The 14,971-nt window shown below is 46.7% G+C and overlaps 1 protein-coding gene and 1 long non-coding RNA gene across 7 annotated transcripts in view; one reads left to right on the top strand and one right to left on the bottom strand.

Moving 5' to 3' along the window:
• The window catches only part of casz1 (castor zinc finger 1), a 750,295-nt gene that overhangs the window by 13,577 nt on the left and 721,747 nt on the right, over window positions 1-14,971 (bottom strand). For 4 of the 6 annotated variants that reach the window (XM_072477862.1, XM_072477864.1, XM_072477863.1 and 1 more), the window contains 4 exons: window positions 13,594-13,765; window positions 10,637-10,785; window positions 8,621-8,819; window positions 7,260-7,514 (listed from right to left, as the gene is read on the bottom strand). In XM_072477862.1, the coding sequence (XP_072333963.1) occupies window positions 7,260-7,514; window positions 8,621-8,819; window positions 10,637-10,785; window positions 13,594-13,765 (775 nt within the window). The remainder of the gene's footprint in view (window positions 1-7,259; window positions 7,515-8,620; window positions 8,820-10,636; window positions 10,786-13,593; window positions 13,766-14,971) is intronic. The other 2 variants (XM_072477866.1, XM_072477867.1) reach the window with 1 other exon arrangement.
• LOC140392554 (uncharacterized) lies at window positions 11,012-13,798 on the top strand. Its single transcript, XR_011935388.1, has 3 exons — window positions 11,012-11,574; window positions 11,708-11,826; window positions 13,598-13,798. It is a non-coding gene; the product is annotated as an uncharacterized lncRNA (long non-coding RNA).

Raw genomic sequence — 14,971 nt, 5'->3', positions numbered from 1 at the left:
AACCCCGGAAATCCGGAAAGGAAAACATGCGTTTATATGGAATCCCAGGGTTGTCCAAAAGCGCTTTGTAGCCAAATTAAGTACTTTTGATGTGTAATCACTGTTGCTATGTAATAAAAACCCATTTGCAAAGAGGTGGATCCCACCAAAAGCTACGAGATGAATGATTGGATAATCTGCTTTGGTGGTGCTGGTTTAGAGATGACGACTGGGCGAGACATTGGGAGGACTCTCTTGCTCAGCTACCAACAGTGCCGTGGATCCTTTACATCTAACAGGGCCCGAAGAGTCAGACTAGACTTTAAGGTCATGCTCCTCGGTATCACTGAGATTTCGGGATCATGTCCAGGGTTAGAGGAACGTGACTTGTCAGGTAACGCTGAGTGGACATGGGAATCAACAACATTTCCACTTTCGGCACCCAGTGAACACAGAAAGTAACCCCGTAGCACAAATTTTGTCCGCTCCAACATTGGGGCCATGATCTCCATCATTACCAATTCTAGTGAAAGTATAGCAATAAATAAAGGAGGTGTGTTGTTAGGAAGTATTGCCAGGGCATGTTTAACATTGATCTGAAAATACCTATTCTAATTATTAATATTAATCCATTAATCAAGAAGGAATACCAAGCCCATTGTTTGCTCGCTAAAACACTGATAAACCTGTAATGGTCCTCAAGAAAGGGGAGCTTCTTAACCAACCTAGAAATAATCTGACTTTAGTGACCTTAATGAAAGAGAATATTTCAAGGTATTCGCACAGCAGTGACTGAAGGAGGAAGGAATTCAAATGGTTCAAATAAAATCCCTAAAATGGCAAGAGTTTGAGATCCCAAAACAGCTGTTGTTCACACTAGCCCAGTTAGACCGAGAGTGAGGGATGGTGTTTGAGTGAAACACCACCGCCAAACACAACTTTAGAGTTTGGCACATTACTGTAGAAATTGATGGTGAAAACCAATATTTAATTTGTACAAATATTCCTGTCGCACAGCCTCACACCTTAAATCAATTGGCATTTCAAAACACAAATGGATTGTGAATGTGGCAAAGTGCAGACTTTATGTTAGTTTGTGATTAGTTTGAAGCTCTTTGATCTACCTTGCAATTTCCACCAAAAAAAAACATTCAAATCAATTCAGTTAGTGCGTAGATTTTACAATCTATTGAAATGGCTGACTTTTTAAAATTTTAATTCTGCAGGATTTCTTTCAGTTATATATATATCCAGGTTTGGTCAAAATATTGAACCTAGCTTCAAGTATGTTCAATAGCTAATAAATATGATTTTCCTCTAACACTGAATCAGAATTTAACAATATTTTGCAAAATGTTTAATTTCATTGTGGTGACGGCGTAAGATGGGAGCTGTGGGCTATTTTCCTACAATTCTGTTAGCTGGTTATAAATTGCCATGAAAACAGGACATTTCATCTACTTGTCAAGAAAAATTAAACACGCTCAATGCATTAATCCCAATGTTAGCTCCTTCATACACCAGCCTGTCTTTACATGGCCTTTCTGTGTAACATTTCCAGTCTTAATGTCCGTTTATAGATTTGGATCCATGCCTAGGAGGCAGCTATTTATTTCAGGAATGAACCACACAGCTCACATAAAGAGGGAACTCTCGTTCCTCGCATCATTCTGGGCTAGACTCAGACTCAGGTTGCCAACTGAGGTGACAGCATAGAATCAGAGAAAGGTTACAGTGCACAAAGAGGCCATTCAGCGCCTCACGTCTGTGCTGGCTATCTAAATAAGCAACTCACGTAGCACCGCTGCCTTGCCTTCTACCCTTCCTTCCTGTCCAAATAATAATCCAATTCCCTCTCAAATGCCTCAATTGAACCTGCCACCACCACACTCAAGTTGTGTAGAATCATAGAATTTACAGTACAGAAGGAGGCCATTCGGCCCATCGAGTCTGCACCGACCTTTACAAAGAGCACCCTACTGAAGCCCACGTATCTACCCGATCCCCGTAACCCAGTAACCCCACTTAATTTTTTTTGGACACTAAGGCCAATTTATCACAGCCAATCCACCTAACCTGCACATCATTGGACTGTGGGAGGAAACCGGAGCACCCGGAGGAAACCCACGCAGACACGGGGAAGATGTGCAGGCTCCGCACAGACAGTGACCCAAGCCGGGAATCGAACCTGGGACCCTGGAGCTGTGAAACAACTGTGCTACCACTGTGCTACCGTGCTGCCCATGGTCCAGATCCTAGTCACACGCCGTGTGAAAAAGGTTTTTCTCGTGACCCCATTGCTTCTTTCGCCAATCCTTCCACCAACGGGAACAATTTCTCCCCACTCTGTCCTGACCTCTCATGATTTCCAGCCCCGCACTGTATTAACGTACTGATCCGACCCCCCCCCCCCTCCAATTCCCCTCCTGGTCATAAACTCAGCTCCCATCTGCCCTCCATAGTACTTTGAGGAATAATACCCTAATGCCTTGTCCAACAATTTTCCTGAACATAACGCAATCCAGCTAGTTAAACATTCACTCCCTCCAACACTGGTGCACTGAGGCGTGAGTCTGAAGCAGCTATAGGATGTGCAGTGGTAACTTGCCAAGGCCTCTCCAAAAGAACCTCCCAAACATGCAAACTCCACCTCCTGGAAGGACAATGGAGGCAGGAGTATGGGAACATCACTGAGTTACGGACACATCATCCGAGTGTGGGTGTACATCGAGCGTTCCTTCATCACCACTGGGTTAAAATACCAGAACTCCCCACCTAATGGCACTGTGGAAGCAACTTTAGCAAAGGATTCAAAAAGGATGCCCCACCAACACCGTCCCAAGGCAGTGGGCAATAAAATGCCATCTTAGACGGCGGTCCTCCAATCTCAAGGGAAAACACTGGAGATTATTTGGTGATCCAACTCCTTTGCTGTTTGCAAATTGGCATCTGCCCAAATAACAGGAATGACTGCATGTCAAACAAGCCTCATATATTGGTTGAGAAGTGCTTTGCAATAAGTGCTGAGAAAAGTGATTGGAAGAAGTATAAATGTACATTCCGCCTTTAAGAACAGCATAAAATCAGTATGAGTCTTCCGGAGTGAAGGAAGTATGGAAGCCTGGTTGCTAAAGTAAAGAACTTCAATATCTGGTGTCTTGTGCAGTGAAATATTGGCCTGGGTGAAGAGAGTAATGGATTGTATTCCTGAACTCTACAGGTTCCAGCCATTGCCAAAGGGCTGGTGTTAGGGTGATATTTTCAGGAAATTTTAATCATTTATGAAATGATATAGCAAAGCTTGTGTCCTTTCTCCCTCTGCCATAAACACAGATGATAATAACTCACTCTCAACATTTGCTTAACATTTGGCTGAAGGTTTTAATACATTCTGTATTTAACCATTATTGTAATACTGCGTAGGTAGCTCCTTTTGACATTTTTGTCACAAATACCACAGGAGGTTTCCGTGAGCACTCCAGAGGTTTGGGTATGTTGCTGGGGGTGTTTCTGTTGTAGTGTTCAGGGGTGTTGACATACACATTCAGTAAATACACAGCAGCTCACGAGAACTCATTCTGTTCTGATGCTGTTTGCCTTTTTTCACCGTACTGTAACACTGTCCTCTCTCTCTTTCCCCTCCTCACCCAATGGTGCTGTCCTGTTGTTCAGGTCATGGGACAGCAGTACTTTATATAGACGGTACAGCATAAAGGCTGGCCACCCAGCCCAACTTGTCTATGCTGGTCTATGGGTTCAGTAATTACACTTCGCAATAGAGCCTGGACAATAAGCTTCAACCGGAGAAGAAGCTCATTCGGGCCCTCAAACCTGCTCCATCATTGCATACGATCATGGTTGATCTTCCAATTCAACTCCACCTCCCCGCACTTTCCCCAAATCTATCAATCTCTGCCTTGAGCATACTCAATGATGGAGCATCCACATCACCATGGAGTAGAGAATTCGAAAGATTCACATTCCTTTGAGGGAAGGAATCTCACCTCATCTCAGTCCTAAATGGCCGACCCCTTATTCTGAGGCTGTGACCCCCACGCCCCAGACTCTCCGGCCATTTTCTCAGCATCTACCCCCCCCCCCCCCCCCTGTCAAGCCCCTTAAGAATTGTACATGATGCAACTGGATCACCTCACACTTTTTGAAACTCCAGGGAATGTAGGCCTAGTCTACGCAATCTCCTCATCTCAGGAAACAGGCCAGTGAGCTATTCCAGCTGCAGTCTCACTCATGTCTTGTGTAATTGTAGTAGGATACGGTCATTGCGGCACAGAAGGAATCCATTCGGCCCATCGAACCAATGCCGGCTCTCCGTACAATAATCTAGTCAGTTCAGTGGGTACGTGATCAGAGCCAATTCTGATCCTGTTCTCACTTCTGTTCCCCGTTGGGGAAGGGGGTATAATCAGATGTATCAAAGAACAAGGAACAAAGATAAGTCCAGCACAGGAACGGCACCCCCCCCCCCCCTCCCCCGGCCCTCCAAGCCTGTGCCGATCATGATGCTCTAACTAGAAAAAAACCTCTGCCCTCACTCGGTCCGGATCCCTCTATTTCCTCCCAATTCATGGACCCATCCAGATGCCTCTTAAATGTTGCTAATGTGCTGCTTCCACCACATCCTCTGGCAGCGCGTTCCAGCCACCCACCACTCTGGGTACCCCACGTTTTGTTACGCTCTTGACGTAACATAAGCTGCTTCCTTGATGTGCACTCTGACAAAGGAAGGTTCAGACTTGGAGATAGCTTCAACATCTTTATTAAACTATTAACAATTGTCCTACTTGGATTCGACTCTCCTGTTAATCCTGCTATAGCTACTCAGACTGACTAACCAGTCTGCTACAATCCACGTGTGGGAGTGATGTTCAATCAACCCTGTGTCGGTACTCACTGAGTATCTCCACTGGAAAGAGACTGAGCATGTGTGATGTGTCCTTTTATATGGGTTGGTGTAATGCCCTCCTGTGGTAGTGTCACCTCTGTGTGTATCGTGACTGCCCATTGGTCGTGTCCTATCTTACTGACCTATTGGTTGACTGTCTGTGTGTCATGTCTCTGGTGTTCCCTCTAGTGTCTAGCTTGGTGTAGTGTATGTCCATTAACCCTTTGTGTACTTACAGTGATGTATATCACCACACACATCTCCCTTAAACTTTCGCCCTCTCATCTTGAACCTGTGCCCCCTTGTAATTGGCACTTCCATTCTTGGAAAAAGCCTCTGATTATCAATGCCTCTCATAGTTTTATAAACCTCCATCAGGTCTCCCCTCAGCCTCCCTCTTTCCAGTGAAAACAACCCTAGTTTACTCAACCACTTCTCATAACCAACACCCCCCAGACCAGGCAACATCCTGGTGAACCTCCCTTGCACTCTCTATATAGGTTTTATACAGCTGCAAGGTGATTTCCCAACTCCTGTACTCAATGCCCCAGCTGATGAAGGCAAGCATGTCATTTGCCTTCTTAATCACCTTGGCCACCTGTGTTGCCACCTTTAGGGAACTGTGGCCCTGCACGCCCAGATCCCTCTATATGTTAATATCCCTATGGGTTCTGCCATTTACAGTATAATTCATACCTAGATTTGATCCTCCAAAATGCATCACCTCGCATTTGTCTGGATTAAGCTCTCTCTGCCATTTCTACGCCCAAGTCTCCAATCTATCTATACCCTGTTGTATCCTCCGCCAATCTTCAGCACTAACAGCACCTTCGCCAATCTTCGTGTCATCCGCAAACTTACTAATCAGACTACCCACATTGTCCTCCAGATAATTTCTGTGTACCACGAACAACAGAGGTCCCAGCACTGATCCCTGCGGAACACCACTAGCTACAGATCTCCATTCAGAAAAGTACCCTTCCACCGCTACTCTCTGTCTTCTATAACCAAACCAGTTCTGTTTATTGCTGCTGGGAAACACATGGTTAAACATGTGCTCGCTATGAGACCTTGTTCCAATTTAGTTAAATCACGTCCCCCGACTTTCAGTCTTTGTTGAGCAATTCTCGACCGATCCTCTGCTCAAACTTCCAATGGATGAGCTTTCATTCAGCTCTCCCCTCCAATCTCCTCCACTTCTCCCCCTCTTTCTCCACAAAGACTTTGTGAAAGTATCTTCCCACCATGTTTTCAGTCACCCTCTCCAAATCTCCCTGTGACAATCTGGATTGCTAATTCATTCTTTCCTTTACTCTTCATTCTTTCATGGCACGCGGAGTTGCTCATCTCTAATTGCCCATGAATTGATTGGCTGCCATGTCAGAGGGGCGGCTGAGGGTCAATCTGGAGTCACAATCTGGCCAGACCAGTCAAGGATGGCAGATTTCCACCCCAAAAGGCCATTTTACCACCATCAATGAGAGTTTCCTGATCACCATTTCCTGATCCTCGCTTTCAATTCCCGATTATATTAATTGAATTCAAATTTCACCAGCTGCCGTGGGGGATTTAAATCCTTGTCGCCAGAGTATAGTCTGAGCCTCTGGCTTACTACACCAGCTATGCCACTGTCCCCTGCTCTGTGTAGCGCTGGGACACATTGTGCTAGTAACTTGGTATTAACTCAGCTTACTGTCGCTTTATTATTATTATTACTACAGAGTAACCTTCTGAAGACTGGGACCAACAGATAATGATTAAGATTCTGATATGTGTTTCCACAGATCGGGTGATAGGTTGGGGGCGGGATTCTGCATCCCGCCAGCCAGCCAATGGGGATTCCCATTGTGGGCAGTCCCACGCCGTCCGGAAATCCCCGGGTATGGGTGCGCGCGGGCGAAACGGAGAATCCCGACTGTGGAGCATCCGGCTCTCGGTTTTTTATACATCCCGACAGATCTGAATAGAACCGTGGTTACTGTCAGTGTGACATCCAATCCCTATCTTGTCTGGAGCTCTGACCGTTTTAACCATGGTTCTTTCAAGGTGTTCAACAGCGGTTCAGATTCAATCATTCCCTTCAGTGAACCAGTGCACACCTTTATCACGAGGTCCCAAACTGAAGGCCTCCCATTTTTATCATAACAGGGATTACTGTCTGCAACAGGCTGGACTGAGACAGGCCAGCATTAGCACTTGTAGCCCATTCACAATCCAAGAGACCCTTTCACTGACCCATGGATCTGGCCAGACTGGAAGAGACCCCTTCGATGGTTGCTTGGTCGCCTGAAAGCAATGATTAATAAGACATTTTGGTAACATTTCACCACGTTCCCCTGCAGTCGTTTCGATTAATCAAACCTGAGTTGAAGAGTACCTGCAGCATCCTGTACTATTGGGACATCGCTTTTAATCGGAGTGGGAGCAGCAATGATCGGACTGAGACCGGGCGTGCTGGTCGGTATGACAACATTCCGGGCAGTTCCAAGAGTCGCGCTGAGTAGAGAGTATGAGAGACAGGATGGAGGGAGCAGGAATGGCAGTGAAGGAGGGGCAGATCTGAGCAGGGCGAGTGGGAAGGATGGAGATGGTGCATTGTGGGCAGCGTCAGCAGCAGTAGCAACCGGACAGCCTAAAGGAACATTCAGAAAAGCAGAGGGAAAGAAACAAAAACAAAACTGAAATGAAATCACAGACAGGCACCACAGTGGAAAAAAAGATGAAAATGGAAAAGCAGTAAAATCTGTCAACTTAAACTGGTAACAGTGAGGACAAGTTCTACAGCTGGGGGGCTGTATGCACCTGCTCTTGTTAGATTTCTTTTGCAAACATGAGGTATTAAAATACACAGATCTTTCCATTTACCGGTAGGTTTTTCTCTCTCTCTTGTTGGATGGTGAAAGACTGGGAGCCATCATTGTCAACTAACGGCTCCCAAAAGAAAACACGTCCGTGGCCAATGGGTCTGTGTTCCTGTGTTGTGGGAGGGCCTCAACTTACTGACTGGCCTCGGCTGTAAGTAGATTCTCAGCACTCCAGGCGCCTTGGAGTGTTCGGGCGATGGTGGCCCAGTTCCATCCCGGACAGATGCGCAGTGAGAAGAGCCTGGCTCCAGATTTAACCTACGATAGGCCGAAAGGCCTGTCTTTGTGCTGCAATTGTCTCTGACTCTATTCATCTACCGGCACATCCAGAATCAACATCCGCTTCAATCATTCCTGATCGCAAGCAACTGCTTCCATTTTGGGGGGGGGGGGGGACTACACATGCTGCTAATGGTTTTGTTGTTCATTTACTTGCTCCTGTCTTCCACCCAATCCTCGATCTTTTCCCTTTTGTTATTCGGTCCCCCACCCCTCCCTCGGTTCCTCTGAATTCTCAAATCCTGTCAGATTTCTAACTTCTTCCAGTCCTGAGGAAAGGTCCTTGACCTGAGACCCTGCTTGAGATTTTAACTCACTGATTACCCGTCCACTTGCACGGAGTTATTATCTCATCCGTCGTCTCTCTCTTCCTTTCTCTTAACCCCAAAAGCTGCCTGGGCCGACGAGGGTTTTCAGCATTTTCTGTTTTTATTTCCGATCTGATTTATCTGAATACCCATCTTCAAGGTTCTATTGTCATCCTAGGAACCTGCTTTACATACCGACGAAAAGATCTCTCAAGGTGAGGGTGGTACAGGACCTTCCCTCCTTCAATATTCCATTACAGAGGGACACGGCTAGTTAGGAAGCTCACCAGCTGTACTGCTTTCATTCCCAATGGGTGTACTGGTGCAGCTTCGATCTGGCACTGATGACTCAGAAGATAGGCCAGCGGGGCTCGTACCCATGGGGTAGTCCATGTACTCCTCTGTTTCTGTGTCCATCATGTTGGGTGTTGAGCTCATGGCTGAGGAGCTGGTAGCAGCAGCCATGTTTCCCATGGTGTCGTCATTCTGCAAGGAACAAACTGGAGTCAATGAAAGGTCACCCTGAAGAATGAAGCTGGGGGACCCCGGGGGAAGTGGGAGGGGAATGGGGGGGGGGGGTGCTTCCTCACAGCTGGTCCATATGTGGTGTCAATCTAGCCTAGTTGGTCCGAGGAGACTCCTGGTCATGGCGGTTTGGTCCATTAAAGATCACCCCCTCAGTACTCCAACTCTCCCACTGTAGTAGCTTGATGCCTCTATGATCCTGCCTCACCAGAGTCAAAGACACCCCAACAATGAATAGCGCCGTCTCTAGCAGGGCTGCTCAATTGTCATTTCGGGAAGCAAAATCATTCTTTCCAAATCCATTTTGAAATGACTGGAAATTATATTCCCTGGTCATATATTCTCGGGTCTTTTTTGAATGAATATCTGGGTTCCCCAGTTTATTAATATTTAATATCTTTGGTGCTAGTGAGATCTCCTTCTCAGTGCCCCCTTCCCGAGGCGGCAAATTTCAGAAACTCCAATCATTTTTGGTGCGATGTCCATACGAGAGCTTCACCTGCCACCGCTCTCCTCCACAGCCGCTGGTGATGGATAAAGACCTCATTGTTGGGGGCCCTTGGTCCCGATATTGAAGGGGATGATGATCTGTTGGCACAGCTACTCCCCCTGGTGCTACACACCATACACCTGTACGAAATGAGGTCAGGGAGAAGGACTCAGGTGGCAAAATGGCCGATGAATAAGGCATCTTGCCAGTATAATGTTTTAATGTTGCCCTACCCTTCAACCACGGAAGCACAGTGGTTAGCACTGTTGCTTCACAGCGCCAGGGTCCCAGGTTCAATTCCCGGCTTGGATCACTGTCTGTGAGGAGTCTGCACGTTCTCCCCGTGTCTGCGTGGGTTTCCTCCGGGTGCTCCGGTTTCCTCCCACAAGTTCCAAAAGAATAGGCGAATAGGACATTCTGAATTCTCCCTCTGTGTACCCGAACAGGCGCCGGAGTGTGGCGACTAGGGGATTTTCACAGTAACTTCATTGCAGTGTTAATGTAAGCCTACTTGTGACAATAAAGATTATCATTATTGTGTTTTTGGCCTAATCAAGTAGGGTTTTTAAAATATTTCCATTGCCATGTTAAACAGTGCAAAATGTCTGAAAGTTCTATCTGGATACACCTGTCTGAGGTGGCGCGGGAGAGATGGGATTTTGGTTCAGGCTGAAGAGGTCTCTATACTTCATTCGCCTGCATCATTAACTCGGAGCCAGACACGACATGATGCTGGGTTAACCTTGAAGAGCAGAAAATTCAAAGACCAGGTTGTGAATAATCAGCGTCAGAATTCAGGTGAGAGGGGAAACAATCTAATTTTTAAAAAATTTGTTCATGAGGTGTGTGCGTCGCTGGCTACACCAGCATTTATTGCCCATCCCCAGTTGCCCCTTGAGAAGGTGCTGGTGAGCTGCCTTCTTGAACCGCAGCAGTCCATGTAGGTACACCCACAGTGCTGTTCGGGACAGTGAAGGAACTCCGATATATTTCCAAGTCAGGGTGGTGAGTGGCTCGGCGGGGAACCTCCAGGTGGTGGGGTTCCCAGGTGTTTGCTGCCCTTGTCCTTCTAGGTGGTCGAGGTCACAGGTTTGGAAGGTGCTGTGGCAGGTAGGGCTTGGCGAGATCCTGCAGCGCATCTTGTCGATGGTGCACGCGGCTGCCGCCGTGCGTTGGTGAGTGGGAGTGAGTGAGTGTGGCGGATGGGTGACCAATCACGTGGGGCTGCTTTGGTCGAAGAACTGAGCCCGGTTCTGACTTATTTGGTTCAATCAACAAAAAAAATTACCTGATTGGGAATCTTGTCGAAGTTTTTACCCAGCATTCTCCTCATGTGCTTGCGGGAATGCGATGTCATCTGGTGCTTGAGCAGGAAAGAGAATTGACAGCCCTCGCGAATGCAGTGAAAGTGACTGTTTACCTGATTGTACTTACAGCCTGTAGACAGCAGAGGAAAGGGAAAAAAAAGTGAAAAAACATAAATAATGCATGACTTGCGAGACAATATCTCAAGAGTGGGAATAGTGTCAGGTGGGCAGGTGCTGGCTCGCCTGTTGCCATGGAAGCCGGCCCACGAAACAATGATGTGTCATCACATTGCTTTGTTAGACGTGCCCCATTATATTAAACCCACAGAGTTAAGTAAATAACAGTAAGTGCAGAATATGAGGCCTCTGTTAACTGATATCCAGGTTACACGGAGGGTCTGTGGATGACAGTTGCCAAAGATACTGTGACCTACTTGTGACGGAGCTGCACACCTCGTGGTGGGGAGAAATATCTTGGTGTTCACAGGGTCATACCCTGGATCACTGGCAGAAGATAAATGGACATCCTTCTCCACAAACCACACCTTCTATAACTGACGAGAACCGTATTTGCCACTCTCCCCCCCTCCCCACCCCACCCCGCCATTTGTTATTTCCCACTCTGTTAAGTTTATTTGTTGCTGCGTTTCGTCCTTATCAGATAAGTCAGCTTTGTGTTCCAGCAGTTTCTATCAAAGCCTGTTTGACGAGAGCTGAGGTAAATCAGTTGTCAGGTTTGTAATCAGCCTCGAGTTTAATTAATAAGATACTGAATTTAGCACAGGCATATTCATAAAGGCATCGCAACCAGAAATCATATAAAGGATTGGAGCTGGTCGGGGAAGAGCTTGTGATTTAATCAACCTTAGCTGGTTACAGCTGTGAGGTACAGCACAGCAGACAATCGTCTTTATTGGTGGTAAGCTCCTCTAGAAAGGAAAATTAGCTTAAGGATATTTCTGTCTTTGTATCCCTCCCCGCTGTAAAAATAACCAAGTGTGATTTTATATCTGCCCGTCACCCATTTTCTCCGTTTCATTCCCTGCACCCAGGTCTCCTTCAAGATTACATTGGTGCCTTCAAGAATTATACATTAATCTCTTGAGTGCTGTTGGAAAACCTTCAGAGACAATTATAAAATGTAGTGGCCGTATATTCAACCTCAAGATGGGTAGGTGGGAGTCTGGGAAATTCCCAGCTCGATCAGCCCGTCACGGAAGAAAATGTCCACAATGCCCACGGGACCTTCATTGCTGGGAGCGGGCAGGGGCTTGTGCCCCCTATGCCAAGCTCTGCCCTGCCACCCACCCTACCATGGTCCCACATGCACCATATGCCAAGCTATATGCCTTTTCATCCACCTCATGCCCCCTCTGACAAGCTCTGCCCCTCCACCCACCCTCTCTGGTAGTTCATACCCCTCATGCAAAGCTGCGGCATTTTCATGCCATTCACCCACTTGTCGCTAACGAGAAACCAAATGAACCCTGTTGTGACAGTAGGATGTGTAAAATGCTTCAACAAAAAGTAATTCATTCATAACCTTCTCCTATGTTGAAAATGGGCTCTCAGCCAAGCATACATAATGAGGTTTATCTGAGAATCCAGACATCCATTATGCTTGTTAAACAGCTGCACCCCAGAGAAAACATTATTTGATTGGCAATTCAGGCTCTCTATCTTGGCTCTCAATTTCCCAATTTCTGTTTACACAAAATGGTTTCAAGTGTTTGTGTTTTTTGTTATTGCTACTTGAAAGGGTCTGGATGATTGACACATGTATTAGCTTGCAGTGAAATGATAAGAGAAGAGAGGAGAAAGTTGTGAATGAATTACATTTTGAAAGTTTTTTTTGCACATCACTGTAACTATAGGGACCATTGTAATAATAATAATTTTAACAATCTTTATTATTGTCACAAATAGGCTTACGTTAACACAGCAATGAAGTTACTGTGAGAATCCCCTAGTTGCCACACTAGTTCGGGTACACAGAGGGAGAATTCAGAACGCCCAAATTACCTAATAGCAAGTCTTTCTGGACTTGTGGGAGGAAACCGGAGCACCCGGAGGAAACCCACGCAGAGAACGTGCAAACTCCGCACAGACAGTGACCCAAGCCAGGAATCGAACCTGGAACCCTGGCGCTGTGAAGCAACAGTGCTAACCACTATGGTACGGTGCTGCCCTCGGTTCTAGATTTGTACATGGAAGTGTAAATAGCTTGGCATAGGGGCCATGAGATGCCATGGAGGGCTGGGCTAGAATCATAGAATCCTTACAATGCAGAAGGAGGCCATTCGGCCCATTGAGTCTGCACCGATTCACTCCGCTGTACACCCCTAACCCAAAAATGGCGTCCCGATCTCTTCCTGCACTGACAAGTGGAGCTCCTCTGTGCAGGTAGTGACTGAGTGCGGGGCGTACTCCACTGAGGCCCAAAAGAAAAACAGAGTGCTGTTAGATAGCTAATCCCGCCCAGAACGGACTCTGTTTTTGGTTAGATCGTGCTCCTGGTCTTTAACAACTAAATGCTGCCTGTGTCCCAACTCTTACCAGCATCCTTGTGCTCACTGATCTACGTTGGTTCCCAGTCCAGCCGTACTTTATTTTAAAACCCTTATCTTGGTTTACATCCCTCTAGGATCCCCGTGTTCCTTCAGTTCTGGCCTCTCCCACCTCCCACCCCTGGGGGCTGTCTTAAACTCTGTCTTAAATTCCCCCTCCCAGCCTCTCTCTCTCTCCCTTGCGGATGCTTTTTCTAACCTTCCTCTTTGACCCAGCTGCCCGAATACCTCTGTCTGTGGGTCAGCGCTGATGTTTGCTCGGCGGGGAGCTCTGAAGGAGTTTTAACATGTGAAAGGTTCATATAAGTGTAATATGTTGATGCTGAAGAAATTGTTTTGCTAGTACTACTCATCTTCATTTTCTTTTTTACCTAGCCGGCTACATTCTTCTCGTTTGGTGAAGTACTTGAAGCCGTTGGCAGCTCTTCGCTCTGCCTTCTCGTGTTTCTTGATGTGCCAGGGCAGTTTTGTGGTGATGTTAGTCACAAAGTTACAGAACGGTCGTAAACAGTGATAGTGTCCCCGCATCCGAAACTCACATTGCTGCAATATAGAATAAAAGATGAATAAAAACTGGAGCCCGCCTTGGATATTATTGTTCAGTGCGAGTGCGTTCCCTTTAATGAAACAGCAGCAAGTCGAGGAAATCGGGACAGGAGTCACCCATTCTGCCCCTCTGATCTATCTATCATTTGTTAAGATCATGGCTGAACTTGCGCATCAACCTCGCTTTCCACAGGTTCACCAGAATGACAGTGGGACACGAAGGGTTAAATTCCTAAGGGGGTTTGCATAAACTCGCAATCCCTAAAGTTTAGAATGTCGATGTGTTTTCTAATTTAGACACTGGAAAGAGGGAAAGGATTCTCCAAATGGATAAAGAGAAACCATTGGGGAATTCGGAACAAGAGGGGGGATTAGTATTAACATTTCAGCTGGGCCATTTAGGAGTCAGGAAGCAGCACTTTTCCCGGACAGTACGGTGACGCTGTGGTTTGCGCTGCTGCCTCACGGCCCCGAGGTCCCAGGTTCGATCGCGGCCCTGGGTCACTGTCCGTGTGGAGTTTGCACATTCTCCCCGTGTTTGTGTGGGCTTCACTCCCACAGCCCAAAAAGCTGTGCAGGGTCGGTAGATTGGCCGCGCTAAATTGCCCCTTGATTGGAAAAAGATAATTGAGCACTTATCCCACACACAAGGCAAGGGGAATCCTGGAACCTCGCTAAAGGCAAGTGGGGGTTAACTAAAATTCCCAAGACAGATCGTTAGCAAACATCATCAGGCGAGGCGGGCGGGGGGTGGATTAAAGATCAGCTACGATCAAACTGAATGACCCAGGGTTCAAAAGATTAGGTGGGATTATTGGTTTCGGGGATGGGGTGGAAGCCTGGGCGTAGGTAGGATGCTCTTTCCAAGGGCCGGTGCAGACGTGATGGACCGAGTGGCCTCCTTCTGCACCGTAAGTTCTACGATTCTATGACGTCCTGTTCTTAGAATTTATGATTAACTGCTTTGATCTCCGATGGGCTCATTTGAAATTTACAAATCATGTAGGTTTCCGTGGCTTCCGAAGGAATCATTGCCATCAATTTGAATAAGGATTTGAATATCTTCCAGCCAAACAACAAAGCTTTCACTGGTAACTGGATAACTTTCTTTGACTTATGGTAAATTATCCCCGGACTATTCTTTGATCACCAACTGTAACATTCGGATACACCAGCGATCTTATCTGATTCCAACAGATCGAG

The sequence above is a fragment of the Scyliorhinus torazame genome, chromosome 16 (assembly GCF_047496885.1).
Source record: "Scyliorhinus torazame isolate Kashiwa2021f chromosome 16, sScyTor2.1, whole genome shotgun sequence".
Classification (NCBI taxonomy): Eukaryota; Metazoa; Chordata; class Chondrichthyes; order Carcharhiniformes; family Scyliorhinidae; genus Scyliorhinus; species Scyliorhinus torazame.
Note: the sequence above shows the minus strand (reverse complement) of the source record. Positions and strands in the feature narration are given on the sequence as shown.